The 23,857-nt window shown below is 49.4% G+C and overlaps 3 protein-coding genes across 4 annotated transcripts; 2 read left to right on the top strand and 1 right to left on the bottom strand.

Moving 5' to 3' along the window:
* The first annotated feature begins 1,877 nt into the window (after window positions 1-1,877).
* On the top strand, window positions 1,878-13,194 carry LOC310752167 (pre-mRNA-processing factor 39-like). The gene is made up of 14 exons (XM_083592012.1): window positions 1,878-2,141; window positions 3,132-3,442; window positions 3,652-3,777; window positions 4,296-4,414; window positions 4,836-5,003; window positions 6,454-6,649; window positions 6,954-7,061; window positions 7,715-7,879; window positions 8,341-8,467; window positions 9,151-9,419; window positions 10,377-10,561; window positions 10,690-10,764; window positions 12,058-12,220; window positions 12,592-13,194. Exons 1-14 carry the CDS (start codon window positions 2,075-2,077, stop codon window positions 12,652-12,654), a joined length of 2,142 nt encoding a protein of 713 aa, XP_083448138.1. The 5' UTR covers window positions 1,878-2,074; the 3' UTR covers window positions 12,655-13,194.
* A 598-nt stretch (window positions 13,195-13,792) lies between these two features.
* On the bottom strand, window positions 13,793-17,167 carry MRPL49 (mitochondrial ribosomal protein L49). Its single transcript, XM_083592061.1, has 4 exons — window positions 17,010-17,167; window positions 15,624-15,789; window positions 14,580-14,707; window positions 13,793-13,970 (listed from the first exon to the last, which is right to left on the bottom strand). Exons 1-4 carry the CDS (start codon window positions 17,103-17,105, stop codon window positions 13,824-13,826), a joined length of 537 nt encoding a protein of 178 aa, XP_083448187.1. The 5' UTR covers window positions 17,106-17,167; the 3' UTR covers window positions 13,793-13,823.
* An 84-nt stretch (window positions 17,168-17,251) lies between these two features.
* On the top strand, window positions 17,252-22,073 carry FAU (FAU ubiquitin like and ribosomal protein S30 fusion). 2 transcript variants are annotated; one of them, XM_083592078.1, is made up of 5 exons: window positions 17,252-17,383; window positions 19,675-19,757; window positions 20,968-21,112; window positions 21,482-21,537; window positions 21,908-22,073. In XM_083592078.1, exons 2-5 carry the CDS (start codon window positions 19,683-19,685, stop codon window positions 22,031-22,033), a joined length of 402 nt encoding a protein of 133 aa, XP_083448204.1. In that variant the 5' UTR covers window positions 17,252-17,383; window positions 19,675-19,682; the 3' UTR covers window positions 22,034-22,073. The 2 variants fall into 2 exon arrangements, with proteins under 2 accessions (XP_083448204.1, XP_083448205.1); XM_083592079.1 differs by having other exon boundaries at window positions 17,279-17,383; window positions 19,670-19,757.
* Window positions 22,074-23,857: the final 1,784 nt, after the last annotated feature.

The raw sequence follows: 23,857 nt of genomic DNA, 5'->3' as shown, positions 1-23,857 counted from the left end.
AGGAAGCACACACAAGAGGCCAGAGCAGGGACAGAGTTTGGTCTTTCAATTTTCAGCAGCACCCTGTGCAAGGACAAAATTCACACACACACCCTCCGCCTCTTGCCTTCCGTTCTGTGGTAGTTGTGACGTCCTGCGGCACCCCCTTTGGCTCAGCCTCCATTGTGGGGAAACCGGTCGTACTGCTGTAAATCTGCCTCTGGCCAGTGGCGTAGCGTGGGGGGTGCAGGGGGGGCCGGCTGCACCGGGTGCAACATCTGGGGGGCGCGCTCGCACTCGCAGCTCTCTGCCCCTACCTGGCTCACTCACTCTCTCTCACTGCAGTGCTGGCTGTGCGAATCCGATCCGAGCCGCCGGGTCGCCGCCCACTGTGGAGGGGGTGGGTGCCAGGCGTGTGGTGCGGAGAGAGAGCGAGGGACTATCTGGGGGAGGGATAGCACAGCGGCCGCCCAGCGCAGCGCTGAGCGCGGGAGAGAACCACACCAGACCAGCCCAGGCAGCAGCAAGAAGAAGCTGGCAGCGGTGGCAGGTTAGGGGTTAGGAGGCGCAAATTACTTGCCTTGCCCCGGGTTAGGGGGCGCAAATTACTTGCCTTGCCCCAGGTGCTGACAACCCACACTACGCCGCTGCCTCTGGCTAGAGTTATTTATGCTCTGGTAATGTGAAAATAAGAAATGGGAGGGAGGGCAAATTTTGACCTCAAGGCGCCATATTACCAAAGTGCACCCATGCCAGTTAACTGGGGTTATTTGGCCAATTATAAATTGGAGGATGTTTTTGGTAAGACAAGGTAAGACAATTTATCTTTGCTTAGATGCCGAGAGGCAGAAAATGCCCCAGCAATGACCTGCTGTATTGCAGTCTTCATACAGCGTTGGTCATAGAAAACTAGATCCGTTGGGTTTCTGCCTGTCTGGTTTAAAAGTCCAAAATTGGCTGTGGGCAGGAAGTGGCTACTGTGGGGCAGTACTACGAAATAGCCAGAAGATGGCAGTGTCAGGTAAAACAGAGTTGAAGAGCACTAGAGATTGAGCCATTTCTTTTTTAAAAATAAAAACCAGTATATGACAATTTTGTACGAAAATAGCATTCAAAGCTGTGTAGACGTAAAAAACAAACCATCAACAAGTAAAAGCAGCAGGAACAATAACAATTCAATTATCAGAAAAATGAAGATCGGGGCAAAACACAATTTAATATTTAAAAAAAAAAATACTAGTGATACTGATGAAACTGAGGAGGGAAAGTTTTTCTGCTTTTTTTAATACACTTTCCTTTCAACTATCCAATATTAAGTGTGCATTTAGGACAATTTACCGCTACCTGCGAAAGAGATGGAACAACTACGTGCAAAGAGAGAGAAAAACTTACAAAACTTGTCTTAGCTGTGCGACAGTAAAGAATAACCTTGACATGGGCCAATCAAAAAATACAGGCAAGGTTTGGGTTCGTTCAACAGTGTGTGAGTGCAAAACGCCACTGAAATACGAAGTTAAAACGGGCCAGATAATTTTGGAGAGCAGCGCCGGTTTTTAGCCCTTCGTTTCCAGACGATGCTGCTCAAGACACCGGCTGATGAAACACTGCAATTAAATAGCTACAAGCAGCAACCACTTTTCGCGCAAAACGAAGCCCAAGCTACGACGATGCTGCTGCAGTTCTGTATCTTTTTTCTCGTGCTCCATCGGCAGCTCTCCGTTCCATCAGGCGAGGCGGGAGGAAGAGAGGGGGGAAATAGCGCCCGAAGTAAACCCGCAGATCAGACCACCTATGCTAGTCTACCACTACAAATCTATGGGAGAAGCGCTTGCGGTCCTTCCTCCGCTTTCCCGCTCTATGGTTAGCCCTTGGAACCGCCTCCTCCTCCTCCTCTCCTCTCTGAACTGCTCTCTCTATGGCTGCCCTGGCTCTCCTTTCAAGGCTCCTCAGCAATTCATAGGCCGCGCCAGGCGCCCATTTCATCCGGGTCCTTCGGCGGCGCAGACGCAGTACGGCCTATTGGCAGGAGCAGCGGTGGCGACGGGCAGAGGGGAGGCCCCAGGCAGAGACGCTCAGTTCGGCGGCCGCGGGGAGGATGGCGGCGGAAGGACCCGAGGCTCCCGCCAGTCCCGGCGGGGAAGGGCTCCCGGGGGCCGAGGCTGGTGAGAAGAGGCCGCAGGGGGGCGGGTCGGAGAGGTGCCCGTTGGTCACGCCTGCGTTGGTCACGGCCGGGAGTGGGGGGGCGGGGCTCCAAAGCGTGGACGGAGAGGGGGTCGAGACTACGTACTAGACCCCCAAACCCAGCACGCGCACGAAGTCCTTTGTCCCCAAGTGCCTCACTCTACCCCAGCGCTCAGTTTCCAACGGGGGACACTCGGGTTTCCCCCTGGGAAGTTCACCATGCATGACATGGCGTGTGCTGCCCCTCGCAGGTACACTGCCTCTGTCCATGGAGGCTTCGTTCCTGGCTGACATGCGAGAGTGGACCTGGCAGCCACCGCACGTGGGCATAGAGAGATACATGAGATCCTTTTAGGGGGGAATGTAATAATGAAGCCCAATTTGCTTTCTATAAGATGTCCAGCTGCCGTCTGCCAAGTCAGACTTTTGGTCTGTCTGCCCTAGAATTGTCCACTACTCGCAGGCAGTGGCTCTTGAATGTTTTGGTGGAAGTTTCTCCTGGCCCACCTACCCAAGGACCTTCTTTATCTTCAGGACTGAGCCTGGGGGCGCCCTGCTCTGGATTCTCCCCTGAGCAGAAAAGCTTTTCCCTGTCTCTTGGTTAGAGGTGACTTACCACAGGCAAAATTGTTCATTTTCAAGCCTGAGTGAAGAAAAGTCCAAAAGGGAACTGTTGGAGTGGCTATTGGAGAATGCATTTTCCATTCATATATGCATTTGTTGAAAATATTTGGCAGGGAGAGAGAATTAATGTGCACAGCAGAGAGAGCAAAGTGCTGCTTGCAGAATCAAGGCAGGAGGTTTGTTGCTTAGCGAGGAAATGCCAGGGTGGTTGGGGCATTCCTTGCGCTTCTCATGGCCCATCTTCAGAACAGCACAGTTAGCCCTTGTTAAGCGAGGGGCAACAGAACTAGGTTTCAGAGAGAACTGGAAGAATTCTCTTTACCTTTTGTTTTTCCTAAATCCAATAGGTCCTGACCAAGATGTGCTTCCTAAGCCAGCGAGTAATGGAGCCCCAAACCCAGATGAGGCAACGCCAGTGCAAGAGTGCAACGGGGTCAGTGTAGAATCCACTGCTCTGGCCCTGCGACCTGAGCCTGCCAAGGAGGAAGCCCCTCAGCCCTCTGCTCCCGACGTGGTCATGCACATGGCAATCAACCCCCCCATGGAGGAGCTCTCCATCACATATCCGCTGGAGTTTGAGCGGTACTGGAGAGCGGCACAAGAGAACCCTCTTGACTTCACTGCATGGACTGAGCTGCTGCAGTATGTAGAGCAAGAGGTAAGCTGAGGGGTCCACCTGCAAGCTTGGATTGAATTGTGTGGTTAACTGTTGAAGTGCAAGTTAATTGTCCCTAATTGGAGTGAGGCTTACCCGATGAAAGATAACAGCTTTAATAAGGCAGGTGACTCCTTTTCCTTCACATTTACAGTAGCCTGCTGTGTTTTGTGTGCCTAGCTTCACCTCTTTCCTCTTTCCCACTTGGGCAGAATCACATCTATGCAGCCCGCAAAGCCTTTGACAGCTTCTTCCTGCGGTACCCTTATTGCTACGGCTACTGGAAGAAATATGCAGACATGGAGCGGCGCTTTGACTTCATCAAGGAGACCGAGGAGGTGAGGAGGGGCCGGAGGGGATTCCGCAGCTCTGCCCCCCCCTTCTGTTCCGTGTGTGTGTCCCTGGGACGCACCCAGTTCAGACCACCGCTAGCCAGACATAGGGGAGCTGCACGCTCCTTAAAGGTGCTGCAGAGTAGGCAGGCTCCAGGTATCTCCTGCAAGTGAGCCAAGCCACCTCACGCAACAGGATAAGGCAAAAAGCCTGCGTGTCTGGTGTCTTCTTAGCTTCAGTTGGGGTAGGTGGACTCTGCAGGGATGAGTTTTGCTTTGCATTCAATCTCTCCAGAAGGACAAAAGCTCCTACCTCAACATGTTGTGCCTGGTTTTGTCAGCCCCTAGTGCTTCAGAGGAAAGGAGGGAATCCAAGATCTTAAGGGTGAAGGATTGAAGGCAAGGGGCTGGTGGGGAGGAGGGAATAAAAACTCTTCCTGGCCTCTCCTCCCCCAGTTCTCTACAAATGAGTAAGTATTTACAAATCATTTCTCTGCTACTGCTGCTTTACTGCTGCTCCTCAGGTTTTCCAGCGAGGCCTGCAGTCCATTCCCCTCAGCATGGACCTGTGGATCCATTACATCTCCTTTCTGCAGTCCAGCTTGGATATGAACCTTCCAGATTCAGCTCAGAAAATCTGCGGGTAAGTCATGTCAGAGTGAGGAAGGCACTTCCTATTGTAACCCTGTGTGTGAAAGAGAGAGAGAAGTGATAATTTGGAAGCCTGATTCTCCCTACAAGACTCAGGATGCTGAGTGCCATGGCCCCTTTTGTGCAATATTGAGAAATACATAGCAAGCAGGTCTCCAGATCTTACTGGCCAAACAAATTGTGTCCTTGCCTCCTTACCATGTGTGTATGCTGAGTTCCAGGAGCACCTCCAGGGCCAGCATAACTGAGCAGGCAAGGTACTCATGATATTCTGTCAGCTGGAAAAGTAGAACACGGGGGGTGGGGTGGGGTGGAATGGAGTTTCCTAGAGGATGACTCTGCAGTATTCTGCCCTGGCTCCTATTTGCAAATACTGATCACATCTCCCTGTGCCTGTGCTCTGGTCCTCGCAGCACCTTTGAGTCGGCAGTGGCGGCCGCAGGGGTGGATTTCCGTTCGGACAAACTTTGGGAGATGTACGTGGAGTGGCAGAGGGAGCAAGGGGACCTGAAGGCCATCACCGCCATCTATGACCGAGTGCTGGCCACCCCCACCCAGCTGTACAGCCACCACTGGGAAAAGTAAGTCTTGCGGGGGGCTACGGGGGGGGGGGGCTTCCACAGTTTGTTCAAGAGCTGCGATGTGAGTGTCAGAGCTTCAGGCTCCCAAGTGAGGTGTTGGTTTGTGTGAGAAGGAAAGTGGCTAAACATGCCCACAGGAGGCAGCACTTCAGGATGGGGAGTCCTGGATGTAGCGATGCACCCCACCTGCATAACTCCCCAAGGAGGGAAATTCCAAAGATGGAACCCTGTCCATGTTTTGCTATTGATACAGTCATCCTTGATTTATACTTTTGTCCTTCTTCCTTTCAATTTGCTGGGAGTAGCAGACATGGTTCTCTCTCCCCCGCTCCTCTGCCCATTGTTATCCTCAGAACAACCCTATGAGGTAGGCTAGGCCGTGGGAGAGAGTGACTGGCTCCAGGTCACCCTGTGAGGCTTTTGAGGAATTTGAATCAGGTTTTCACCGCTCTTGGTACCAGCCCCCTCCACTGCACCAAGTGGGCGCTTCACAGTTTGCACAACTCAACCTGTCCATCAAGATGGATGTATTTCAAACTTTTATCAGCATTTGAAGTCATGGAATCAGAAAGCACCTTAGGAATCACGATGCAACATGGCACTTTCATTCTCTATGTTCACAGTAGCCCTGTGAGGTAGACTGTGTTGTGCCGCAAAATGATTTCTCAGTGGTCACACCCATTCAGCTTCATTGGCTGAGTGTGTCTTCCACATGCACAGTGGCACTGCCAAAATATGCCCATAATACAGATTAGGGAATGGGGTGGAGGGCAAGAGGCCACCCAGACACTTCCTGCCTCCCAGGTCCCATCTCATGAGAGAGCTCATGTAACCGAGGTGGGGGGAATAAGGAAGTCCCTCAGCCAGGAACACCTGAGAGAATGATCTGCAGCCTCTGTTTTTTCCTGAGCAAAGCTATGAAGGTGCTGGCTTATAAAGTGTTATCTGCAGTGGGTGCACCCAAAATTCAGTTAAAGTTTGTGAACAGACTTGCAGACGTGGCTGTCCTTTAGAGACTAGATATTTGTGGATGTGATTAGATATCTCTGATATCTTGTAAGGCAAGTTTCCTGCTGGTGCTGTAAATAAATATTGAAAATGTAATTCATGTGATGGGCTTAGGTATGTTGTTCCGTTGCCCTTCCCCACTCTTCCCCCTTCCAACGCTGCCTTAGGGATACAATCCTGCTGACTTCCCTTACAGTCTTGTGGTAAAGGTTTTACTGAGATAACATCTATGGCGTCAACAACTTAAGGTCTTGAATCAGTGCTTAGTATTATTAGCTGCTGTGGGGCACCATTCTGTTGCTGGCACAGTACCAGACCACTGTCCCCTCCCCAGTTCTCTGCAGCCTCCAAGCTCCCCCTTCTCTCCAGAGTGGGCACCCTGCCTTGCCTGCCCCACCTTTCTCTCAAAGAACAGGATTGTCTTTCTCTTCCCTTAACTCAGGTTCAAGGAGCACGTGACCAGCCATCCCCCCAGAGAGATTCTCTCCACGGAGGAGCTGCTGTGGCTGCAGTCGAAGATGGCCTCCGAGACAGTGGCCAAGGCCACCGAAATGGAGGCCGAGGAGGCTCCGCCTGGAGAGGACGTCCCACTGAAGACAGAAGCCAAGCAGGAGATGGTGGAAGGGAGCCAAGTGCTGGTGGGTACCGGTGTGGCTGGCTGCTGTGCTTTCTCTGGTACTTGGGGGGGGGCTTCCTGGGCTCTGCACACTGATTACACTATTCCACAATGAAAGAGAAAGAGTGGGTAGAAAAAGAGCTTTCGATCCTTAGAGGCAGTATACCATTTAAGTGTCTGGTGCTGGGAACAAAATGGCTGCTGTGGTTCACGTCTCGCGGCTTGTTCGTGAGCTTTCCGTGTGCATTTAGGCTCTCTTAAGGCTCTTTCTTGAGTGCTTCCATGCCTTGCGCGACCAGTGACTGAGCTGTGCTCTTGGATTTCAGGGACCTCTGGACCAGGACAGGATCCGGGAGCTCGTGATTTCTATTCGCCAGCATATCTACACCCAGAATGAGAGCGAAGTCAGCAAGCGCTGGAATTTTGAAGAAGGGGTTTGTATAGCTGAACCACTGTTTGGTCAGTGCTTTCTATTTAGGGTTTTAACTTTTTCTAAGAACCTGGCTAGCAGCTGTCAGTCTCTCTGCTGTGTTATGTGGGAAAAGCAGCTCTGCTCAGTTCTTTCCTGCTTCTAAAAAACAAGCCACTTGGCTTCTTGCCTTTAAGGCTACAGAATGAGCCTGAGAAGCTTCAAAAGCCAGGCCTGCCTGTGTTGCCTCCTTGGGCCTTTCTCCTGTTAGCTTGGGGTTCACTTGCTTGGCAGCCAGACACTGTGAGGCTCCTCCCCCTGCCTTGTGAGGTTTATGCTTGGAAAAGTTGTCCAGGGCTCATGCAAAGCCAAAAGGGGTGATGGATGGCAGAGTGCTTCTGTAGGCCTGAATTGCCAAATAGGCTGCATATGGCGGAGCTGGGCGATGGATCCTGTGCCCTGCCAGTGTGACATAGAGCTTTTACTTTGAGGCTGAAGCGCTGATGTGCACCGATGCCAATGCTCTCCATTCCTTGCCTGTCTTGGGTCAGCCAGAAAAAGTGTGCGAGGTCCCCCTCTCTCTGGACCTCAGCCCCAGTGGGATTGGGGAATTTATCTCCCTGCTTTCCTTTTGCCTCTCCCGTTGAGCTCCTTCCCCCTCCCCTCCTTTTGTTTTAGATCAAGAGGCCCTACTTCCACGTAAAGCCACTGGAGAGAGCCCAGCTGCGGAACTGGCGGGACTACCTGGACTTTGAGATTGCCAGCGGCTCGCATGAGCGCACCATCGTGCTCTTTGAGCGCTGCGTCATTGCCTGCGCCCTGTATGAGGAGTTCTGGATCAAGGTGTGTGTTGGCAAGATGTGCTTCCTCCCCTGAATGCCCCCAGACTGCCCCATGCAGAGGAGGGGAGCAGCGGCTCCTCTGCCCTTCAGGCAGTCCCAGAGGCTGTGGTTTAAACTCCTCCCTTTATGAACAGCCTCTTGTTTTGTTAGGCCTCCTCTTCCAGAAAGTGCATATCGTCTCGCTGTGGGTGTCCCCATGGTGGGCTCTAGTTAGATGGTTAAAATATTGGTGTCTGCCCAAATTACAGAATGGTCCCCACACAGGAGGAGGAGGCAAGCAACAGTAGCAGCTTTGCCATGATGGGGCAAAAAATTAGCACTGACTTTTTCAGAAACACGGTGACAGAACGTGATCTCTTTGGCTTAAGCTCCTTCTGACCAGAGCTGTCATTGCAGGTGTGCATCCAAGCTGATTTTCATACCACCCTCTGCTTCTTCTGTTCCCTTTTCCCCTCCATCCAGTACACAAGGTACCTCGAGAGCCACAGTGTAGCTGGGGCCAGGAACGTCTTCCAGCGAGCTTGCTGCTATCACCTCCCTCGGAAGCCCAACATCCACCTCCTCTGGGCAGCCTTTGAGGAGAAACAAGGTGAGGAGAATAAGGGGCACTGCCTTGCCAGCCCCCTCAGTTTTCTAGCCCAAGGAGCTGCTCGTCCCATGCTGCTAAAATCTTCTGTTGATCAGCCGTAAGCTGCCTAGGCCAGGGGTTGCCTTTCAGGCTTCACAGAATTCTTCGCCAGCCAAACATTTCTACTGAATTTGAAAAGATTGAAATGTTATTTTTTTTTTGTCAGTGTCCAGATGGTGTGCCATGAAAGAGACATTGTAAGTGTAAACATTTCCACTTGCACAACAGGACTCCTCCCACACCTGTTCCCCTCAAAATCTGCTCTAGGCAGTTGGGGGAACCCCTGGAACAGAAGGAAGGGGTGTGGGGAGAAGTCGTGTTGCACAAGCGGAAATCTTTGTGCTGGTGGGACACTGCTTTGGATGCAACCCATTGTAGGATATTTGTTGAGATTCCCAGAGGCAGCTGACATAGGCAGGGGTGGGGAGTGAAGGGCACACAGTTTGCTCCCTTCAGCTCCAGGGGAACTGGGCTAAGAGGGGCCAGGGCAGTGGGGAAGATCTCCGAATGGCCAGGAGGATGCCTGCTTGTTGTCCTTGCTGAAGTTGTCATGAATTCTTGGAGGATAATAATTTGAACTCAGCTCTTCTAAGCTCTCAGCACAGCAAATGCAGAAGTTTTCACTCTGCCCCCTCCCCATGCAGGAGAGGTGGAGGAAGCCCGGCGCATCTTGAAGTCTTTTGAGGACTGTGTGCCTGGGCTGGCCATGGTGCGTTTGCGGCGGGTGAGCCTGGAGCGCCGACTGGGGAACATGGAAGCGGCGGAGGCCCTCCTGATGGAAGCCATCCGGGAGAACGAGGGGATGCCTGTCTCTTCCTTCTATTCTGTCAAACTAGCCCGGCAGGTTCTGAAAGTGCAGAAGAACCTGATCAAAGCCCGGAAGATACTCTTGGAGGCACTGGAGAAGGATCCGGTAAAAAATACTGGGCGTTTGCTAAGGGGGAGTGGGGAGATGGCGACCTTGAAGATCAGCATCCAAAAGTGAGGAACTGGTATAGTTTTCAACTTCTCTGATTTCAACATTTCAGAGATTTGAGATAGATTTGAGTGTGGTTTTCTAGAAGGCTGGTTGTCAGTGTTGCGCATGGTCATGTGTGCGCAGCCTGCTTGGGGGTCCCTGGCACCTCCTAGAGCCACCAAGAGAAGTGTGGTGGGGCTTATTACCACATATCTGCCATTGCTGTATGTGTAAACAGCTGCCTCTTCCTGCAGTTACTCCTCTTTGAGGTGGGAAGTGCAGATCAGCCATGAATGTATCTAACCTTTCTTGAAAATGTTAAAAGTTTCAGCCCACTCAGTCATGCACAAAGTTTTGGAGCTTCCTAGCTGAAGCTCCTTGCAGCATTCAAGTGTGAAATAAAGCAATCCCTTTGAACAGCAGTGAACTGCTTGCATCCTACAGGAGGCATTACTTGGAAACGCAGCTCAATAAAGGCATTTCTTAAGGAAGCTGGTGAGAGTTTGGTCAGATAGCTAACTCTAAAATACTCTGTTCTCAAGAGTGGATACCAAGGGGAAAACGTGGTGTTTCTAATTGCAGGTCTCTTCTGGATTCTATCTGGATTCTATCTGCATTCTATCCAGAAGAGCCAGTCCCTTAGTTGACATTAATTCAAGGTCAAAGCAAAGCTCAGTTCTGCTTGCCTTTGCCTATCCTGGCTGTCTTAAAAGAGGAATAAAAGAGGTGGGACCACCTAGGTAGACTTACCGTAATGCTGGCCAATTTTTGCCAACCCTTTATTTTGAACTGCAGGTTTTCCTTTGCACTGAATTGAACACGAAAGACAGAGATGGTCTGGATTCTTTCCTTCCAAGCTTTGTCCCCAACTTTTCTGAGTGATGTTTTCTGCTGCATTTTCCTTTGATGCAGGACAATGCCAAGCTCTATGCCAATCTGTTAGAAATGGAGTTCAGTGCTGACGTCCGGCAAAATGAGGGCAACACCATGAGTAGCTTCGACCGAGCCCTGACCAGCGGTCTCCCTCTGGAGACCAAAATTATATTCTCCCAGCGGAGGGTGGAGTTTCTTGAGGACTTTGGGTCCAGCATCAACAGGTAACAAAGAGAGCAGTACAGTGAAAGTGGGACAGACTTGCAGGCTTTTGTCTGTCCAGTTCATGACAGCCATGTGCCAACAGAGCTTTTTTCTCTCCCAATATTTCCTCTCCTTTTTGCATTGGCAGCTTACTGACATCGTACGACGAGCATCAGAAACTACTGAACCAGCAAGTGATGAGGAAGAGGCTCCTGGAGAATGGGTGAGGAACTCCTCAGCCACTGAGGTCCTTGGCCTGTGTTTGGCCTCTGTTGTCTGTTTAGGAGGAGGAGGTGACCAACACAGCCTTCCTCACTGAGGCTGCGGACCTCTGCGCGTGTACTTTAGGGGGACTTTTATTGAAATCGGTACGATGTACTTCCAAGTGAACATGGATTAAGTTTGGGCTGCATGTCTACTGTGAAGGCTAGTCTGGCACAGGTCCCTGCTTCCAATCTCACCTCTGCCTTGAACTCACAAGATGACATAAGGCCAACCACAGTTCTCTGCCTCGGTTCCCCCACTTGCAGTATGGGGATAACAGTACTGGTCTCTCCTAGAGCTCTGTTGTGCTGATAATTCATATGATTTAAATGGTTCAGAAGTACAGTGGTACCTCAGGTTACATACACTTCAGGTTACAAACTCCGCTCACCCAGAAATAGTACCTCGGGTTAAGAACTTTGCTTCAGGATGAGAACAGAAATTGTGCGGTGGCAGCAGGAGGCCCCATTAGCTAAAGTGGTGCTTCAGGTTAAGAACAGTTTCAGGTTAAGAACGGACCTCCAGAACGAATTAAGTACTTAACCTGAGGTACCACTGTACTGTGTTTTCACTGCATGACTTTCCCTCACTCAGGGGTTCAGGGTTTCTTTCCTTTTTAAAATGGCTAACTTAAAAAAAAACAAAACAACAACCTGACCCAGTCATGCAAAAAACCCTGCAGTGTTGAAGGAGATCAGGGTGGAGATTGTGCACCAGGGCATCTTATCTCATTTGTGTTTTTGTCACAGGCCCACCCCACTTAGCTTTATTTGCCAATTCTGTTCCCTCAAACTTCCTTCTTGCTCTTCTGCAAAATAAAAACCCAGGCTGTATGGAAGCTCACCATTGTGTGAGCTTTGTACTGTCCTTTTAACTGTTCAAGGTTTCTATCCACTGCTTTAAGGCACGCCAAGGTTTTCTATAGACTTGGGCCCCTCCCTCATAAATAGTGGATTTAGTGCCGTTTCCTGGCTGAGACATCTGTCTGTGCACTTTCTTTACAGTCTTAAAAGCCATTGGTTATTTCTTCCCACCTTAAGATCTTAGGGGGAGGGTGTCTGTGGCATCATAGACGTTCGTGTTAGTTATGTTGCTGTGACCCACCATGAGGTCCTGAAATACCAGCTGAACAGCAGTCCCCTAATGCACATACTACAATCCTGACTGCCACTGTTAAGCCAGGCCCCCAAGGCAGCCAGAGATGCCCACTCCCTTCCGGGATGCTGACTGCCCTTTTTGAACTTCCATGCAGTGCTGAGGAGGCCGATGAAAAAAGGATGAGACTTGAGGATGCTGCTGCAGCTGCAGGAGGCGGCAGCCTTGCGGTTGCAACAACGGGCATCACCCCTTTGATGGCAGCAGATGTGAGCAACAGCAGCACAACAGGAGCTTATAACTATAACACTTGGTACCAGGTGAGTTGCGAGAGGCTTCTAGAATGAGTTTATAGACATAGCAGAGGTGGCTGAGACAGACTCTTGGGACCAGTTCCTAGTTAGCTTGACAGGTAATACACGCATTACTGAGGTAGCTTTTTGATTTGAGCCAGCTAGGTGGTTTGCATAACCCAGTTGAACAGAGTTAATTTGGGCCAGTTTGAGTAGGCAGCTTAGCTTAGGCCTGTTGAGCCAAGCATTCTGTGTGAACAAGCATTCCATGGAACTTTTTGCTGTTGTGGGGGACGGAAGGAAGGCTGTACGCAAAATAAATAATGTAATTTATTTAAAGCCGCTTGGCAAAATTGAAATAATTTATTTGCTTCATTTTTTATCTACTCTGTTTGCAGAACTATAGTGGCTATGGGTACCAGAACACATGGAACTACAATCAGTATTACCAACAGACCTGAAACTGATTGGCCCAAGATGCCCACAGCATCTGTGAGACTGAGTGGCAGCTGCAGCTTTTTGGCCCACATATAGAAGCAACGTGAAGTCCAGGCATGACCTGTTGTTGCTGCTGCTGCTGCCTCCTCTCTGAGCAGCTTTAGAGAAACTTAACTGTCTCCATCTGAAAAACTGATTCTCCCTCCCCACAAAAGCTTTGTATGTACTGAGCTGCCCCACCACCTATTACGAGCCACAATTTTCGTGTTTCCACGATTCAGGGGAATATGTTGACACTTCTTAGATGTGGAGGATCTGAAATCACATATTCCATGCAGAGCTGTTTTTGTTTACCACACAAGGGAGGTTGCCACAGTCTTCCTTGGAGACCCTTTGGATGATGGAGTGACCAAGGACTATGTCTTGTCTGCCGCGGGATTCTCTTAGCAGGCTTCACGAGGCAGAATTGGTGTCTGTTAAAATGAGTCCTCCTTTTTTTGTAAACTTTTTCTCCTGTACATTTCATGTGTTGTTAACTGTACATAAACAGGAATTCATTACCATGTTTTTACCATCCTCCATTTTGCTGCAAGAGGGGAGTGCTCAGGGGGTTATTCTAGTATGGGTTGGCATAGTGCTTAGCCAAAGTTGTGGCTTTTCTTTTATTTCTACTTGTAATACAAGTTCTGCTCGCCTGGTTACTTTATTTAACAGTGTAGGAACAGGCAATGATTGCTGCAGTCTTCTCATTCAAACTCAACTCAGCAACTAGATGGGCTAGAACTGTTTATTCAACAACCCCCCTTGGAACAGGAATTGTGTACAAGGGATCATTTGCTCTGGAAGAAGACTAAGTTTGACAATTGGTTCTAAAACCTACTTGCTTACCTTAGAAGAATAAAGCCAGGCAGAATAATCCAGCAAAATCAGGTTCTTTAGCAAAAGTGCTCTTCCCTAACAAGGAACTCTATGGCAGGCATCTAGAAGTTCCACTTGGCCGAAAGTAGAAAATGTTTAGGCTATGCTTGCTCAGCACACTTGAAAGAGCCATTTGTTTCCTGCAGTACAAATGCAAACCTCTAGGCCTAAATAATCCCCCCCCCGCTCATTATTCCCACCCTACTGATCAACATTATTAGAAAAGTGGATCTTACAAGAAGATAAAAAACTAGTGAGAATATCTCTCATTTATTTAAAAGCCTTTGTCCAACAGCCACTTTTTTAATTCCTGCTCAAAAAATCCCTTGACGCGAATCATGCAGGAAACTTCATTCACTTGGGTGACTGCTGTCTGCCCAGACAGCTGTGTGATGAATTCCTTCACTTCATTTTCAAGGGCCTGGGAGGAAATGAAAAAAAAGGTCAGAAAGTAGCATGATTAACCCACCTCAATTTCCTAATCACTGGCTAAGAACAGTACAGCCACCACTGTTGTTGTAGTTAAACAATCCTCAACTCTGCTACCAATAAGATCACAGCCACTTGCTCCAGATTAACCTGGAACTATCCATAGATAGGGACGCGGGTGGCGCTGTGGGTTAAACCACAGAGCCTAGGACTTGCTGATCAGAAGGTCGGCAGATCGAATCCCCGCGATGGGGTGAGCTCCCGTTGCTCAGTCCCTGTTCCTGCCAACCTAGCAGTTTGAAAGCACGTCAAAGTGCAAGTAGATAAATAGGTACCGCTCCGGCAGGAAGGTAAACAGTGTTTCCATGTGTTGCTCTGGTTCTCCAGAAGCGGCTTAGTCATGCTGGCCACATGACCAGATGTACGCTGGCTCCCTCAGCCAATAAAGTGAGATGAGCGCCGCAACCCCAAGAGTTGGCCATGACTGGACCTAATGGTCAGGGGTCCCTTTACCTTTTTATCCATAGATAATCCACTTATTTTGTCATCCTAGTATAAGAAAAACCAACGGGGTGCAGTATGCAATGTGAATAACACCTACCCAAATATCGCCTTCAATCTTTCTGATGACCGTCATCTTCCTGCACCCTCTGAAGGTAGTATCTGTGTAAACTGGGATATTGTGCATTCGCGACCTCCTTACAAAATAAGGAAGGTCAGGAGGTGGGTCTAGTGTAGGAGAAAGCAAAATGTGTGGATCTACAGATGGTCACATTTATATAACTAAATCAAAGCACAAAGCAGAGCTGGGTATACTTGCCCCCCCTTCCTCCTCCAACCCTCCACTAATTTTATAAACATTCCTAATTTGTGTAATTAATTAAAGCCACAAAACATCTTGAGGTTCTAGCAAGAGAATAAGGGAAAGGGGTGATGTGAATCAGAAGCAGGTAGAAGTACTGACTTAAAAGGTTTATACCTTGTGCAATAAATGAAATGTCATATACAGGCACCTACTAGTGCCAGACTTGCTTATTGCCAGTGACAGAATGGTGTGATGTGCTTTCTGCTGCCTTCTGTATCTAGTTCAAACTTTACTTCCTAGGGTGCCGAAAGGATACTACATATACAAACTCTTTCAGGGACCCCTTCCCTTCAAAAGCTAAGGGTGGGCAACTGCATCTCGCTCTCTCCCTCACCTATCACAGGTCAAGTTTGGCAGGTGGATGCAGCTGTATATGAAGTCAGTCCATCTTGTTAACTACTGTCTACACTGAGTGGCTCTCCAGGATTTCAATAAGAACTCTCCCAGGCCTACCTGGAGATACCACAGGGAATTGAACCTTGAACCATCTGCAGTTAAATAAGATGCTCTACCAGTGAGCTATGACCCTTCCTCTGACATCAATACGACTTTTGACCACACGGTTCTTACTGAGACCTTTGCAAACCAGACCAAACAGCCTGATCGATGGTGCCTGCAAACCCTCTTTCAGCTCAGCCAGGTCTTCACCAATCCCACACCTGATGCCATAAATGATGCCAGGGACAGGGCAGTTAGACCTGGTTGGGCCAAAATGGTCTTGTGAGTCTAAGACTCTGAACTATTTAGAGCAATCAAATTACCCCTTCCCCTGTGTTTTACCTTGAGGTGGGCTCCATCCAGAAGGGGTGGGATAACTGTCATGTTTCGGGGGTACTGGTACTCGGGATGGAGGTATAAGTCTCTCCACAAACCTATATTCATTAGTAGATTCAATAATCCCTGGATATTTCTGTTCTGTAGAGCTGGTTTCTGCTGAAGCTTGCCTCTGAAACAGAAAAACATTAGTCAACTTACAAGAACTTTGCTTGGGGATATTGTCACTATTTTTCTGCTATAATAATGGCAGAGATAAATTTGTCAGAGAGAAATCAGTTCTTTCTTCAGCTATGGAGAATGAGAATCGTATGCTAACGGGGAACTGAAACTAAATGTTCCTAAAACATTTTTTATAAGTCTTATTGAACCATTTTGGCCAGACAGAATAGGCACAATGTTTGAAGGAGATCTTGCAAGGCCACCTAATTCAACCCCCTGCTTGATGGGGAAATCCAGAGCTAGAACATCACTCAACAGCTTGCCCCAAAAGATGGCTTCCTAGCCTCTGTTTGAAGACCTTCAGCAAGGAAGCACCCACCCTGTAGGGGAAACGCAGAAGACCATTGTAATTTTGAGGAGTTAGATGACATGTCTCTTTCCCTTTTACATCCCTGGTTTAAGGTTTGCTGATTCATGATACTATAATTTGTATTTCACACACCAGTATCAGGAGTTTCCTGGGTCCCCTGTGTTCTAAGTGCTGATTGGCTAGTGGGGAGGATACCCATATGCAGTGAATTGGGTTGGAGACTCTCAGCTGCTCCACATTAGTTGCACCTGGTATCCCGGGCTGGTCAATCACAAAATTCAACTTGAGCCACTCTGCCTAACAAGCACCCCAGAAGAATAAAAAATGGGGCAAGGAAGAGATAGGAAGATGTCCATGTCTACCATCCTGACCTCCTTGTAGAGTAAACAAATAAGGATAATAGAGTCTATGAAGTATTGGTCAGGAACCTACAGCCCACCAGATGTTGCTGGATTACAATTCCCATTAGTCCATTCTAATAGCCAAGCTATTTGGGACTGAGGAGAGCAGGGCTCCCAACCACATCTCGAGGGCCAAAACTTCCCCATTCCTGCATTAGAGGGGACTGCGAAGTCCCTACTCAGCATCCCAGATGATGTCAAATAAAATAAAAACCACTGCCCTCACCCTCACCGCTCATTTTTTACACAATACAGAGCAAACACGGATTTGCAAAGCCAGAAAATGCCCTTTTATTTTCTTTTGGAGAGGAAGCTCTACCCGCTGTATTTCTGCCCGTGCCCTGAAGCTCCTGCAGCAGCAGGGGCGGCGGCGCCCGTCTCGCAACCCAATCCCTAGCCGCTTCCTTCCACGGCCCTCCGCCCCCTCCCTCCCTCAAGTTGTGCTCGAGTCCCCTGTACCGTGTGAGCCGCCGCCAAGAGTCGCTGCCGCCATCCTTCCAGCAACGGCCCCTTCCGCAGCCCAACTCTGGCCAAGGCGAAAGCCAAAGTCGCCATCTTGAGAGGAGGAGGACAAGCGCGGATTGATGGCGTCAACGCGACCCTACCATAGAGAGGGCACGGCGCCACCATAGAGACAAAATGACGGTGCCAGCCCAGCCGCGCGAGAACACCAAGCCGAACCAACCATAGAGACGCCCACGCCCGACCCCACTGCGCCTGCGCCCTGGTAATCCCGCCCCATTTCCTGCCTCTTTCCTTTTCCCTCGTCTGCGTGCGCGGAGCGGCGGCGACTCTTCGGCTCTCCCGGCTCCATCTTGGATCGGCGACTGAGGGTGAGACGGGAAGGGAAGGGAATCAAAAGGAAGGTGGTGGGGGTGGGGTCCCCCGGACTCCGGGGTCCCCTTGAGCCGGCCCTCAAATCCAGGCCTCCTATTTGGAGAGGGGGGAATTGGGGAAGGGCAGGGAGTGGAGCCCGCAGTCGACCTACTCGGAAGTAGACCCCATGAAGTGAATGAGCGCGGCTGACTTCTGGCCCTTAGCCCAATGGGCCTACTCGGAGCAGGACTGGCCTCGGCTGCACGCGGCTCGCAGTGCCCCGTGAAGCACGTGGAGATGGAGCGGGACGCTTGTTCCAGCGATGCGGGCGGGCGGGCGGAGTCGCCTTGGTCAGACCGTCTATCCCCGTAGCCTCGGCTTCCGCGGGGACCATAGAGAAGCACCCCGAGTCAGTCCGTATGGAAAACGCGGCCAGCAACGCTCTTCTCACGCTGCTAAGACTGAGAGACTGCGCAGGCAGGCAAAGGCCATGGAGCCGGTTTTAAAAGCCTGAGGAGCAAACGAAGCTGGGGGGGCGGGGTTGCCTTGTTGCCATTCTTGTATGACCCCCTGTGTGTGGATGGTGCTTCCTAAAGAAGGGGCATGACAGGTCACCGAGGCAAAAACGGGGTGAGGGAATGGAAGCGAGGAGAGAACGTTGCTTGAATGGCACATCCTTTGCCTGAAGTAAAAAGTAGGGACTAGGAATGATCCAGATGTGTTTTGCTGGAGAATTTAAAGATATAAGGAAGGTTGCTGTACAGGCATCGCAGGAGACCTTTATGTAGTGATTAGGTTTTCCTGTTGCCCCATAATCAACGTTCCCTGGGCATTATACTTATTTATATCCTGCCTCTCCCCCCTGACAGGGACTCAAGGCATCTAACGGATAAAATGGAAACAACTAAAAACGTAGGCAGTGCATAACCGGTTGTAATCCCTGGAGGGGGGTTGGGGTATGTGTAAGTGAGGTTAAAGACATAATGATTGGGCGTGGGTAATTAAATACAGTATTTGGGGTTTTTTGTATTAGTATTTTTTTTGTAAGGGAGTGATAAGAGCCAGTACTCTTGAGCGCTTTTTATGTGACTGGGGGAACACACTGTCCAAATGAACTCCTAGCTTTTCCTGGTGAATGCAGTGGAGGAATGGGATTAAGAGTCTGAACCTCCTGGGTCCTGTTTTAACATAGAAAGATAAATGGAGCAGTAGCAGGGTGTGGGGAAGAGATGGAAGAGCTTAATAAGGTAGAAAGCAGATAGGAATTGTAGGGAGAAGGCTGGGTGGGTGCGGAGTAAGTCAGGATGTTGGTGTTCATATTGCTAAGGTATGGGAAGGAATACAAGAGATATAATTTCAGAACTATAGTACAGTATTTGGTCACATCCACATTTATTCCACGTTAACAGACATGGCTCCCCACAGATAAACATGGGAACAGTAGTTTACCCATCACAGAATTAGAATTCCCATTAATATAATGCAGTTCCCAGGACTCTTTAGAGGGGGAGCTGTGGCTGTTAATGTGGCAGTGCTGTGCCTTGAATGGTATGGTGTGGGTGGGTGACCAGGATTCTCTGAAAGAGAATTGGGGACGGCTACCTTCTCACTTTGCAACGGATAGGTCAAGACATCTCTGTTTCTGTGTGTGGAGCTGTTTGTGGCCCAGCAGATGGCACTGTGTGTTGTTCAAATGGGGGGCGGCGATAATCTTTGAGAGGAACTGTGTTCAGGTTGGCATTTCCTAGTGGACTCTGTTCCCTGCACCATATTTGGAAGGATACACACAGACAATTTTGTGAGTCCCTGAAACAAAGAATTTAGGGGCCTTCCAGCAGTATCCTGATGGAAGCTAAGTTGTTGCCAGGATGAGCACCAATAGCAGGCTGAATGGAGAGGCTTGTGAGCCACATCTCACGTTCTGAGTTTGTTCTTGAACAGCAGCACTACCTTGAGGTCTGCTTTACAGAATGGAGAGAGGGGAAACGCCAGTGGTACTAGCTTAAGAAAGAAGAGCCTGCTGGATCCGGCCAATAACTCATCTGGTCCAGCACCCTGTTCTTTCCATGGCCCACCAGATGCCTGTGGGAAATGAGCAAGCAGGATTTGAGCACAAGAGCCGTCTCCTCTTCTGTGGTTTCCAGCAACTGGTATTCAGAAGCATTGCTGCCTCCAACTGTGGAGGGCAGAGCAGAGCCGTTGTGGCTTGTGGCCATCAATAGACCTCTTTTTCATGAATTTGTCTAATCCTCAGGAGGAAATGCTATACTTTTGTGCCCTAATCCGATTGCTGTTCTCCTCAGCACAGGTGGAACCATGCAACTCTTTATTCGTGCTCAGAATCTGCACACCCTTGAGGTGTCCGGGCAGGAAACAGTAGCTCACCTTAAGGTAAGGAACAGTTAACTACTTGTGCTCTTTACTAAATTATTTTCCCACTTTCCCACCTATTGGTGTTCAAGGCAGCTTATAGCAATATTCAAAAAAAATATGAAGCAAATCTGGCTAATTTCCTGTTAATGGAGAAGAAAAGACCTCCCCACCCCCACCCTCTTAGCAGCCTTTGTGAAGTGCTGTACCTCACTAGGTTCACTGTACTTGGTTTGTTGCATAGCGATAGCGAGTGTTGCTTCTGCTATTCTCTAGCTGCTGTATTTGAAGTTGGGAAGGGATTACCCCCCCCTGTATAGATTGGTCTGAGGCTCTCAACACTTGTATCTATAGTTTTGCCACCTTTCATTACAGCTTCACTTTGTTTGCAGAAGTCACCTGGAGCCTTGGCTATTTCTTAGCGGCCCAGCAGCCATCTACTTGTGTGACCAGTTGCTGGGGGTGGGGAAGGGGATATTTTGGGTCAGACGCCTGTGGCCTTTCTGGTCTTTCCAGCTCATTCTAGGCTTGGGTGGCCTTAGGACCAGGTCTGTGGTCTGAAGGCAGCAACCCTAGGCTTAGTGAGTGAGGCCTATCTGGGTCTGGTCAGTGCCTGGATGAGAGAACACCTTGAGGTCCATTGAAGACACAGTGTGTAGTGGCTTCTCTTCCTTGCAGCTTGGGAAAGAAGCTGAGACAAGCAGGGTTTATTCTTACTCCTCCCCCCCCCCCCCATAATCGATGTTACATTTTGGTGGACATTTTAAATCATTTTGTATGCTTTTAATAGTTGATTGTAAGCTGCCTAGAGACTGTCCTTCATTAGCTAACAAATAAAATGCATGGCCCCTGCAAACACATTCAACGGAACCTTGATACAGCTGGGGGTGTTGGTAGAAGTGGAGCAGAGTGGTGGTGGTGCTTAACCCTTCCCCTCCCTGCTGCTTTTTCTACTGCTGTTTTTCCCTTGCTTGTTTCAGACATACCCTTACAAAAATTCACCAGGGCTTTCTTAGGGGAGGGTTGGGCACACACCCTGCCCCATCTCTGCTGCCTTTTCCTTGAGGGAGTGGAAAGTACACACACAAGGGCTACTGAGGAGTTGGCTGTCGATGGGTCCTTCCAGCTCAATTCCGTTTTCCTTGTCCGTGGCCTTTGTGCCACCCTCCCTGCTGTTGCAGTTAGAGCGGTGGGGTGTTTTGGTGACTCATCTCTCCCTTCCCCTCCCCAGGCCCACATCGAGTCCTTGGAGGGCATTGTGCCTGAGGATCAGGTGATCCTCCTTGGTGGAACCCCTCTGGAAGATGATGCGGTCATTGGGCAGTGTGGCATCAGTGACCTCACAACACTGGAGGTTGCTGCACGCATGCTGGGTGGTAAGTATGGAGCCACCAGAACTATTTGTGGCTGGGGGCAGGTACCAAAGTGATGGCAGTTGGGTTGAGGCTTGTTGGGTTGCTAGAAGGCCAGCAACTGCATTGCCACAGGTGATCAGAAGTCAGGATTTTGCCCTGCGTAAAGAATGTGGAGAGTAAACTTTCAAACAATAGCCTAGCCATCGGGTGGGTTTTAGCCCTCCTGTGAAGGTGCCAGCCTCTTCTCCCTGTACCCAAATATCATCTCATCAACAAAGGTCCTGGTTGACAAGATTTTCTTTAGGCCACACGCCTCTGGTCACTTCTGTCTGCTGTGGTGGTGCCTCCAGTGGCCTCCCTGATATTTTTTTGTGTTTCTTTCCTCCTCAGGTAAGGTCCATGGCTCCCTGGCTCGTGCTGGCAAAGTGAGAGGCCAGACCCCAAAGGTAGGTCCTGTTTTTGTTTTCTGCTGTGTGGGAGGACTCTGAGCCACAAAGCCCCGTCAGTATAAGAGTGTCTAGATTGCAGTCTAGGCAGAAAACCATGAAGTATAGTTTACCCCAGCATGCCCTTGAGCTAGCAGCTGCTGAATTTGGCCCGGTCCGTAACTTAAGTGCCCATAACTTAAGGATTGGGCTGGGTAGAGAGTTGTGAACTCCCCAGCTTTCAGGGTGTGGTACTGGGAGTTACATATCAGGCTAGACTTTGCATGGTGGAAATTGAGGCTGCAGGGCAGGGTGAATGGCAGTGGGCTGAATTCCTTGCTGAAGTTCAAGCGGATCTTTTACTGATGCCTGTTCGGTTTTGTTCTCCCAGGTTGCTAAGCAAGAGAAGAAGAAGAAGAAGACTGGCCGTGCCAAGAGGCGCATGCAATACAACCGCCGCTTTGTCAACATTGTGCCAGGATTTGGCAAGAAGAAGGGCCCCAATGCCAACTCCTAAGCAGCACCCAGTTACCTAATAAATCTGATCTTAGCTTGGACCTGGTGTTGGTGGGTGTTTTTCTTCTTTATTGGGAACAGGGGCTTTGTTTCACTTGAGCCCGAGGACTGCAGTCGATTCAGAGGAAGTGGGGCAATCAAAGTTGCAAAGTGGTGTAGGAGAGCTGAAAATAATGCCAATATATTTCACATCTGGCAACCCATGTGCCCCTTTGGTTGCAGATAGTACATGGATAAAGGTAAAGGGACCCCTGACTGTTAGGTCCAGTCACGGACGACTCTGGAGTTGTAGTGCTCATCTTGTACAGCTTCCGGGTCGTGTGGCCAGCATGACTAAGCCGCTTCTGGCGAACCAGAGCAGCGTACAGAAATGCCATTTACCTTCCTGCCGGAGTGGTACCTATTTATCTACTTGCACTTTGACATGCTTTTGAACTGCTAGGGTGGCAGGAGCAGGGACCAAGCAACGGGAGCTCATCCTGTTGCAGTGATTCGAATTGCCAAGCTTCTGATTGTCAAGCCCTAGGCTCTGTGGTTTAGACCACAGCACCACCCACGTCCCCTAGTACATGGGTAGATGAGTCTAAAAATCTCAGGACACAAATTTTCAGCCAGTAGTATTGTATTTAGTGTTAACTCTGAAAATATACTCCATTCTGACCAAACTAAGCCTCCGTTTAGCTATTTTAAAAATTTGTATATCAGGTTCAAGGCTGTGGTCTACCCACTTCAAAAACATTCAAGAACCCACCCGTCACAGCACAGCTGAGTGTAGAGGACTACGAAGCAAGTAGAAAAGTGCTCAATGTCCTCTTTCCGATCACTCGGGGATTACTAAATCAATCTTGGGAGAGGGAAGTTCCTTTTTCAGGGTCAGAGTTTTTAGAGGGAAATATTGTCACCAGCCACCTTCATAAAAATAAGAAGCAAGCATATATGCATTTAAAATGGGCAAGCTCTCCATTGCCCCTCCATGATGGCATATTTCCACGGCTGGTTTTTATATGTAGTGCATTAGCCTCTACTATTTGACAAATCACTTCCACTAGGAGCTCACAAAGCAAGAAAGTAATGGAGGGGGGCGGCCAATGGCCAACACAGTGCTCATTTAGTTTGATGTATTTTTAAGCCGGTCATTGGAGAGGGCTCACAGGATGGACTGCTTTCATACAGAAAATATTTCCAACGCAGGTATCATGGAGAAGGATTCTGGCTTGTCCTTGCCATGCTTTTTTTTCCTGCCAAGGGATGTTTTATTGGAGGGGAGACAGGAACCTGGCCATGGTCCAAAGTGGACAGCCACAGGTTGACCGCTGTAGTAGCATGGCAGTGCTAAAAATGCTGCTCTTGAAGAAGGGGAACGCAGATTACATTACCTGCTCTACTACCTCTGCTTGGTGGCATGTGTTTAGCTATTTAAGATGGGCTTGAGTCGGTGGGTTCAGAAATTGCAAGTAAACACGTGTTGCCAATTAAGCTCAAGCCGGACCTGGATATGCTGCCAGCTGCTCCTCCCTCTCCCAATTGCTCCAGTCGTCCCTGTTGCCCACCCACTGGTGTTGCCTATTTCTCTCTGTAAAAGTTACTGGAAGTTACATTCTTCTGCTTCCTGCCCCATGTCTGCGGGCATAAACATTCAAGTGCAACATTAAGCTGAACTATTGACAACAAATTAACTGGTGCACAATTATTTTTATTCTATATTGTTCAAAGAGCCGAAGGAGCTGACACACACCCCAAGAGCTTGTCCAGCCCCTGCTCCCAGCTCACATTTTTGGACCCTGTGAAAATTGCTCTTCGCATATTGTAACTAGATCAGGATTTT

Source organism: Podarcis filfolensis (genome assembly GCF_964270895.1).
Source record: "Podarcis filfolensis genome assembly, chromosome: 16".
Taxonomy (NCBI): domain Eukaryota; kingdom Metazoa; phylum Chordata; class Lepidosauria; order Squamata; family Lacertidae; genus Podarcis; species Podarcis filfolensis.
The sequence above is the reverse complement of the archived record's forward strand: the minus strand, read 5'-3'. Positions and strand labels throughout refer to the sequence as shown.